Source organism: Octopus bimaculoides, chromosome 12 (genome assembly GCF_046866305.1).
Source record: "Octopus bimaculoides isolate indiv1 chromosome 12, ASM4686630v1, whole genome shotgun sequence".
NCBI lineage: Eukaryota > Metazoa > Mollusca > Cephalopoda > Octopoda > Octopodidae > Octopus > Octopus bimaculoides.
The window spans coordinates 17,400,716-17,410,715 of record NC_142939.1 but is presented as its reverse complement, the minus strand read 5'-3'; the positions used below and the strand labels follow the sequence as shown (position 1 = coordinate 17,410,715).

General features: G+C 39.1%; 1 protein-coding gene across 3 annotated transcripts in view; it reads right to left on the bottom strand.

The window, feature by feature from the left end:
• LOC106870824 (unconventional myosin-Ie) overlaps positions 1-10,000 on the bottom strand; it is a 156,746-nt gene that overhangs the window by 126,458 nt on the left and 20,288 nt on the right. The window contains exon 3 of one of the 3 annotated variants that reach the window (XM_089360855.1): positions 3,476-3,546. The exons of the other annotated variants lie outside the window; for them this stretch is intronic. Coding sequence (XP_089216981.1) covers positions 3,476-3,478 — 3 coding nt within the window. The 5' untranslated portion in view covers positions 3,479-3,546. The remainder of the gene's footprint in view (positions 1-3,475; positions 3,547-10,000) is intronic. 3 annotated transcript variants of the gene reach the window in all.

Sequence of the window (10,000 nt, the reverse complement as noted above, 5' to 3'; positions counted from 1 at the left end):
AATCCCATTTTCCTAAAAGTTATGAGGGAAAAACTTGGATCTTGTGAATTTTCCGAGTTCCTCTTGCATTTTTTTTTTTTTTTTTTTTCCTTTTTCATATTCGTTTCCTACACATTTTTTCACACCCATTGCACTATTTTTTTCTGATTTTCGTTTCCGGGTCAACCAAGACAACGCCCAACGTCACTACCACAACAATGACCACAATGTTGACTACGACAGCAACCATGACTGCGACCACGACCACAATGATGACAACAACCACTACCACAACAATGATGACCCTAACGACGATGGATGACAACCCTTTAAGCATTCAGATTAGTCTGTCAAATACAATGTCTGGATATCTTAGAGTGCACATGTGTGTGTGTGTACGTATATTTTTGTGGGTGTTCTGCCTGTTCAAGGAAACAATGAAATTATTGCAAATTATTTATGTATTTATGTGTGAGGCAAGTGAAATTGAAATCGGACTAAATTCAACGACTGGCACCCATGCCAACTTCGTCTCCTTCATTGGACACGAAACTCGGCTTGCGAAGACCTGTTGGGGCAAGCGAAAGCGAAATCGTGATGGCACCTGTGCCCAGCATTGCCTTCCTGGCACTTGTGCCAGTGGCACGTGTATAGACATTCGAGCGAGATCGTTGCCAGTGCCACTGGACTGGATCCTGTGCAGGTGGCATGTAAAATACACCATTTTCAGCGTGGCCGTTGCCAGTACTGCCTGACTGGCCTTCGTACTGGTAGCACATAAAGGCACCCACTACACCCACTATGGAGTGGTTGGTATTAGGAAGGGCATCCAGCTGTAGAAACTCTGCCAAATCAGGTTGGAGCCTGGTGTAGCCATCTGGTTCACCAGTCCTCAGTCAAATCGTCCAACCCATGCTAGCATGGAGAGCGGACGTTAAACGATGATGATGATGATGTATGTGCATATATGTGTGTATACATATATTTGTATAGTTACTTATGTGTACGTGTGAATGCATGTGTTAATGTGTAAATGTATACACGTATAGGTGCAGGAGTGGTTGTGTGGTAAGTAGCTTGCTTACCAACCACATGGTTCCGGTTTCAGTCCCACTGCGTGACACCTTGAGCAAGTGTCTTCTACTATAGCCTCAGGCTGACCAAATCCTTGTGAGTGGATTTCGTAAATGGAAACTGAAAGAATCCTGTCGTATGTGTGTGTGTGTTTGTCCCCCCACCATTGCTTGACAACCGATGTTGGTGTGTTTACGTCCCCATAACTTAGCAGTTCAGCTAAGAGACCAATAGAATAAGTACTAGGCTTACAAAGAATAAGTTCTGGGGTTGATGTGTTTGACTAAAGGCGGTGCTCCAGCATGGCCGCAGTCAACATTACTGAAACAAATAAAAGAATGTATGTCTGAGTGTATGCATGTATGTTATCTTCTCTTCTTCTTTATTTGAATTCTCCTTATAAGGAAGGAACTGGTTTTTGACAATTTCTTTGAGTTCTTCCTGAAAGGAAGGAGTTGGATTTTCAAAAAAGAAACAAAGCTTCATCTCTGGAATTTGGATAACAAAACCAGTCATTTGTCTGTGGCCATGGTGGGGCACCACCTTCAAGACTCTTAGTGGAACAAATCAACTACAGTCCTTTTTTTTTTTTTTTTTTGTAAAGCCTGATATTTATTCTATCAGTCACTTTTGCCAAACCGCTATGTTATGGGAATATAACATATATATATATATATATATATATATATATATATATATGTGTGTGTGTGTGTATATATATATATATACACACACACACACACACACACACACACACAATGTACTTCTTTCAGTTTCCGTCTTCCAAATCCACTCACAAAGATTTGGTTGGCCCAAGGCTACAGTAGAAGACACTTGCCCAAGGTGCCATGCAATGGGACTGAACCCGGAACCATGTGGTTGGTAAGCAAGCTATTTACCACACAGCCACTCCTGCGCCACTAATGCACAATTAATTCAAAACAATGTGAATAAATAAGCATTATATTTCACAGAGTAATCTGAACACTATAAAGGGTTGAGGTGATCTACATTAAAATTTTCCTGCAAAACTGCATGTTAACTTTTGTTGTAAACATCAGCTTAGTAATAACAAAGTTATTTAGCTAAATTCTTCATCATTTTCAAAATTAATTGAAGCAGAATTAGCATATGGCAGCAAAGGAGTTAAGAGGGGAGGGTTTGATTGTATCAGACTATTTAGAATATTCCTGTTGTCCCTATTCTTTTCCCCTCTATTTTTCTAGCTGTTACTTAAGATAAAGAGACTGTGATTATATCAGATTGTTTCGAATATTTTGGGTGACATTGCTGTATAATATAACATTCCCACTTTGGCAAATGCTGTTTTCATTTAACCTGGAGACTTGTTTCATCTCTCGTTTATTATCAGGCATGGCTGTGTAGTAAGAAGCTTGCTTCCCAACCACACAGTTCCAGGTTCAGTCCCATTGCGTGGCACCTTGGACAAGTGTCTTCTACTATAACCTTCAGCTGACCAAAGCCTTGTGAATGGATTTGGAAACTGAAAGACGCCTGTGCACACTTGCATCAAAATCAGTAATGCCAAACAGGCAGTACCAAAATGGTTCAGCTAAAAGCTCGTGCCCATATCAGAAAATCAAGAAATGGCTTTCTACATCAAATAGCATCACGCTGTCTCTTCAAGCAAGCCAAAACCAGACTTTCTGTCTTTTTGTCAAAACAGTCTAAACTAGTCTTGTAGAGTTATTCTTACCAACCAATCCTCAAGAAAGAAAACAGTTTCTTTCTTCTTTCTTCCTTTCTTTCCTTTTTTTCTTCCTTTGCCATCAGATCAACAAACGACCTTTGGTGACCTCCTTGACAAGTGTTAAGTGTTTGACATGAAATATTCATGAGACAATACAAAGGATTTCCTTTCTTTATTCTTTTATTTTCTTTTGCCTGTTTCGGTCATTGGACTGTGGCCATGCTGGGGCACTGCCTTGAAGGGTTTCGGGATTGGACAGATCATACCACCACTACCACCCTAATACTTACGTTTTCAAATGTAGTATTTATCCTATCAATCTCTTTTGCCAAACCACTAAGTCTAGACTGGTTATCCAGTGGTGGGGACAAACTCAGACACAAATAATCACACACACACAAACATATATGATGATGATGATAACGATGATATAATATATATATAAAACAGGCTTCCACACAGTTTCCATCTACCAAATTCATTGGTGGACCCAGGGCTATAGCAGAAGACACTTTCTCAAGGTACTGTGCAGTAGGATTGAACCTAAAACTATGTTGTTGCAAAACAAGCATCTTAACCACACAACCATAACTGCTATTGATATTTTTCAGATATTTAAAAAAAAAACACCCTTCTGCCAACTTGATTACAGGTATGTCCACCACACCTGCCTGACTCACAACATAAAATGACAAATCAAATGCCACAAACCATTTTGTGTTCCAATGCTCTTAAAATTCCTCCAATCTGTTGTTGTGGACTGATATTTTATTTTATTGAATCTGGAAGAATAAAAGGTAAAGTAGACATTGGCACGATTTGAACACAGAAGCATAAAAAGCTGGAATATATTTTATAATTAATATTATTATTATCATTAAGGTGGCGAGCTGGCAGAAACGTTAGCATGCCAGGCGAAATGCTTCACAGTTTTGCCAGGCGAAATGCTTGCGTTTTGAGTTCAAATTCCACTACGGTCAACATTGCCATTCATCCTTTCAGGGTCAATTAAATAAGTACCAGTTACACACTGGAGTCGATATAATTGACTTAATCCATTTGTCTGTCCTCTGTGTGTAGCCCCTTATGGGCAGTAAAGAAATAAGGAACGTTAGTATGCCAGGCGAAATGCTTAACAGTATTTCGTCTGTCTTTATGTTCTGAGTTCAAATTCATCTGTCTTTACGTTTTGAGTTCAAATTCCACCAAGGTCAACATTGCCTTTCACCCTTTCTAATTTCACCCTTTCTAATTTCACCCTTCCCAATGGAAACCTTATGCAGTCACATGACTTGCAAGCTATTTTATCCAACACTCTCTAATGCTTCACCCTGCTTGTCACATAGATATACCAAGTTACTCAATTTGTTTTTGCTGTCCATTTTGCTTTCAAATGACTTTGTGCAACAAAACCCTTCCTCAAACTATCCTTTTCCACGCCTTCTGTCTCATAATCTCATGCAGTACAAAGTTTTACAAAACACGAAAACTTCTCTGGTTACTCCAACACAACAAAGCTACCCACACATGGCCCACAGTGTGTCACAAGATTTCATTACATTTCCTACATACTCTATTGTTATAAATTAACGAGCCATCTCTCTCATATTTCCAACAACACGCACACACTCCTATAAAGATGATAACATGATAAATATGACGCAACTTCAACAAGACACAATCACTTCTAGTTAAGAAATTTTTGCATTTGGTATTCATAACTTCTTCATGTCACTGGTCCATTTGAGTTATTTCCCTTAGCTTGTTTTAATTATGTTTACCAGTAATTACTCCTGATTCTATTTCATCATCATCATCATTATCATTTAGCGTCTACTTTCCATGCTGGCATGGATTAGATGGTTTGAGTGAAAACTGGTAAGCTGAAGAGCTGCGCCAGGTTCCAGTCTGATTGAGTATGGTTTCGACAGCTGAATGCCCTTCCTAACACCAACCACTCCTAGAGTGTAATGGGAGCTTTTTACATGCCAGCAGCACAGGTGTCAGTTACATGACGTTGGCATCGGCCACAACTATGATTTCACCTGGCTTAACGAGTCCTCCCAAGCATGGCACATCACCAAAGGTCTCAGTCATTTAACAACTCTGTGAGACCCAACGTTTGAAGGGTGATTTTTATGTGCCACCAGCACAAGTGCCACTTACATGATACCAGCATCGGTCATGACTAGTTTCACTTGGTTATATTTCTATATTTTAAACCAGATTTCTCAGCTGTGTGGTAAGTAGCTTGCTTACCAACCATATGGTTCTGGGTTCAGTCCCACTGCATGGCACCTTGGGCAAGTGTCTTCAACTATAGCCTTGGGCCAACCAAAGCCTTGTGAGTGGATTTGGTAGACGGAAACTGAAAGAAGCCCGTTGTATATATATATATATATATATATATATATATATATATATATATATATATATATATATATATATATATGAATATGTATATGTGTGTGTGTTTGTGTGTCTGTGTTTGTCTCCCCAACATCACTTGACAACCGATGCTGGTGTGTTTAGGTCCCCGTAACTTAGCGGTTCAGCACAAGAGACCGATAGAATAAGTACTAGGCTTACAGTAGTGATAGTATCAGTAATAGTAGCAGTGGTGGCGTTGGTGATGGTGGTAGTGGTGATGGTAGTGATGGTGTTTGTAGTAGTGGTTGTGGTAGTGGTGGTGGTGGTGGTGGTGGTGGTGGTGGTGGTGATGGTTGTGGTTGTAGTGGTGTCGATTTGCTCGACTAAAGGCGGTGCTCCAGCATGGCCGCAGTCAAATGACTGGAACAAGTAAAAGAGTAGAAAGAGAGTAAAGAGTAACCTTTTGCTGCAACCATACATATTTAGAGAGAGGTGGTAAAATCCACTCCCACCACCACCTCTATGATCGTGACTTGCTTATTATTATGACAACAACACAACACAACAAACTGGTAGAATTGTTAGTGGGTCAGATAACATGCTCGGTGACATTTTGTCTGTCTTCAAAATTCTGAGTTCAAATTCCGCCTCAGTCGAGTTTACTTTACTTTTCATCCTCTCAGGGGGGTCAGTGAAATAAGTACCAGTCGAGCACTTCCCCTAAGAAACTGCCGGCCTTATGGTGAAATTTGAAACAGTTATTATGACTACAACAACCAAATGCACTACTGTACTCTGACCACCGAAAATAAATTTGAAAACTGTAAGATTAGATTCTAATATCAAAAGATATTGCAGTCAATTAATGAGAGTTAAGGTTAACAATGTGGTCAGCAAGATATCACAAGAAAACGCAATCTAGCCACTTGACCACACAGAAAAGAAAAAGAGGAAAATAGCCGCCAATGCTTGACCAGTACATTTTGTTAGTTAAGAGACCAAACACTTCTGCTGCACTTCAAACTTGAAAATTTTGTTGGTCAGTATACAACAGCAAGAGGTTGAGGTGAGTTAGTGGTCAGTTTTTTTTTGGGGGGGGGGGGGGGTTAAGCAGTGGCTGGCAACAAAAAAAAAAAAAATCAGGCCAGTGACAGATAAAAAAAAAAAAGAAAAATAATTAAATAAAAATTAAGCATTAGTGGTGACCGACCCACCTCGAAAGTGTGTTAGTAAGTACAACGACAATGCATGCGTGTGTGTGTGTGTGTGTGTACGTGTGTGTATGTGTGTGTGTGTGTGTGTGTGCATGTGTGTATACGTGTGTGTGTGTGTGTGTGTGTGTGTGTGTGTGTGTGTGTGTGAGAGACATTGTTGAAAGTTGTGATGCAGCAAACTGACAAATATTGTTCCTGTCACAACCGCCGCTACCAACAATATCACCACCATGACCATCACCAACAAAACCACTGACAACGTCAGCAGCCACCACAATTACCACCACTGCCACTACTGCTACCACCACCAACAACAACACCACTGCCACTACCACCACCATCAACACCACCACCACCACCACTACTACAAACACCATCAATACCAGCACCACTACTACCACCACCACCACCACCACCACCACCACCAACACCACTATTACTACCTCCACCACCACCACCATTACTACTACTACTACTACTACTACTACTACTACTACTACTACTACTACCACCACCACTGCTAGTACTACTAGCGCTACCGGTGACAATAAATATGACACTAGTACACTTAATTCACCCATATAATGTGGGAATGCTTCCAAATTTAGATTATATCCTGTCTTATACATATGTACCATACACGTATATAAAGGGCTTTCCTAGCCAGATTGACTTTGCTGTAGTTGCATTGCTTATTTGCTTTGAGGTAGAGGGTATTGTGGTGTGATTTGTTCTTGGGAAATTTTTTTTTCAAGTATCTTTTATTGTTTAGGAGGAAGAATAAGTGACAGCTTCAATTAACGGAATGTATGCTACCTTTTGTTTCTAGAAACTAAAAACCATACAGACACGCAAACGTATATACATATATACACATATATGTCGAATAAAATGAGACAACAAAACCAACGCAGTGTGAAATTTCAAGGACATTTATAAAGAGAGATGTAGTCTTACAGCTGTTTCGGGGATGTAAAAGATATTCCATCATCAGAGACGATGTGAGAGACTTAAACAGAAGGAAATAGTAGAGTTCAATATAAGAAGTTATTTTGTAAAGGGAGAGACTTCTTGTATTGAAGTCTACTATTTCTTTCTGTTTAACTTTCTCATATCATCATCTGATGATACTGTTCCTGTCACAACCACCGCTACCAACAATATCACCACCATAACCACCATCAACAAAACCACTGACAACATCAGCAGCCACCACCGTTACCACCACTGCCACCAATGCTCCTGAGTCAAATCGTCCAACCCATGGTAGCATGGAAAGCGGACGTTAAACGATGATGATGATGATGATGATGATATACACATATATATATACATATATATGTACACACATATACATATATATATATATATATATATATATATACACATAAATACATGTATGTGTATGTACATATATATATATATATATAAACATTAATACATGTATGTATATATATATATATATATATATATATATATATATATATATACACACATACATACATGTATTTATATACAGACATGTATATATACATATATATATACATACATGTATGTATCTGTATGTATGTACATATATATGTAAATATATATATGTATGTATAATGTATATATACATATATATATATATATATAGATATATATATATATATATATATATATATATATATGTGTGTGTGTGTGTGTGTGTGTGTGTGTGTGTGTATGTAAGTATATATAAATATGTATGTATGTATGTATATATGTATGTATGAAATCCTTGAGCAGAAGAAGACATCAAGACTGGTTTGACAAGAGCAATGTTCAAATCAAATAACCGCCTGATTAATATATGGAGAGTGGCTTTTCACATTTTCCCAAGTGACATGAATAATGAGCACATAAAAAGAAAAAGCATACCAGCGAGCAACAGTTACAGTCTGAAGAAGAAACAGCAACAAATCAAAACACTCGAAATGCAGAAACTGTCTGACACGCATGGCATAAGATGTTACTTTCTGCAGCATGACTAAAGCAATTTATAGTTTGTTGATTGGCTGTTTTTTTCATTGTGGTCGATGGTATTAAAGTGACAGTAATTTCAATACCTCTGCTATGCCTATGCTGTTTCCAGAAGCAAGAACCCAGACTCAAATACACTTACCACCTCTCCAGCTATGAGTTGTTGTTGTTGGCATTCCGTCGCTTATGACGACATCAAGGTTCCAGTTGATCCGATCAACGGAACAGCCTGCTTGTGAAATTAATGTGCAAGTGGCTGAGCACTCCACAGACACGGGTACTCTTAGCGTAGTTCTTGGGGATATTCAGCGTGACACAGTGTGACAAGGCTGACCCTTTGAATTACAGGCACAACAGAAACAGGAAGTAAGAGTGAGATAAAGTTGTGGTGAAAGAGTACAGCAGGGTTCACCACCACCCCCTGCCGGAGTCTCATGGAGCTTTTAGGTGTTTTCGCTCAATAAACACTCACAACAACCGGTCTGGGAATCGAAACCGCGATCCTCTGACCGTGAGTCCACTGCCCTAACCACTGGGCTCTTGCACCTCCACAAGCTATGAGTACACCATAAAGGAAAGATAAGTCAATACATTCACAGTATTAATGGACCCACATGTTGGTTAATATAACTGTTCATATCTGCCTTAGGGTCCCCTCTCTCCAGATTTTCTGAAGGGGTTTACACCCTTGTCCTTTCTTAAACATTCAATAAATTACTCCACAAGGTTACAGGGGTTTATTATTATAGTGGGCACGGTTTGTGCAAGGTCAGTCCCACTCTTTCATCCCTCAATCTTGTATTGGTCTGGTGCAACAAAAGTCATGAGATCAGTAGGTATCAGGGGGAAAGATTTGTATGGAATTACCTTCTCTTAAATGAGCAGCTAAACAGCCAAAGAGCCTCATCTTCCCTGGGTCTGTTGAGATGTCTTGGACCCTGACAAGTGCTACTCCTCCAGGTCAGAGTAGACTTGGGAACAATAGAGGCCAAGAGTTGGTTCTACACTCCTCAAAATCCTTGAACTCCTAAACCAGGGTTCCACAGCCAAATGCAGTTTGAAATTATACTCAGGACAAAAAGCAATTTATGGTAAGAATGCAACAGGTCCAACACTATTTAGATCTAAAGATGGCACAAAACTTATAAAGAAACAATCTGCTGCCAACAACCAATGGAAAGAACATTATGAAGACTTTCTTAATCATGACTGTTTCCCGCAGCAAAAGATCTCTGGACAACATCATGGAAAGGTCAATGATCAACAGCTTAGCAAGACCATCTGATATTGCAGAAACCAATGAGATAGCCTGTTCTCTTTAAAAAAATAATAACAAGGCACCCAAGCCCCTGTTTTTTAAGACACAACAGGATTTTGGCTAAGATATACTTGTATAAACTTGAGAATCAAATACTAACAAAAAGCTGTTTTTTTAAGACACAGCAGGATTTTGGCTGAGATATACTTGTATAAATTTGAGAATCAAACACTAACAAAAAGCTTCATGCACTGTTTTTAGTAATCTAGATACAAGAAGTTAAGCAATACCAACTGACCTCTGAGATTCAAATCATTTTTGCCATCTTTAAGAAAGGAGACAAATCAAATTGCACCAACTACAGAGGAACCTCATCTTTGCCAAATACTGCAA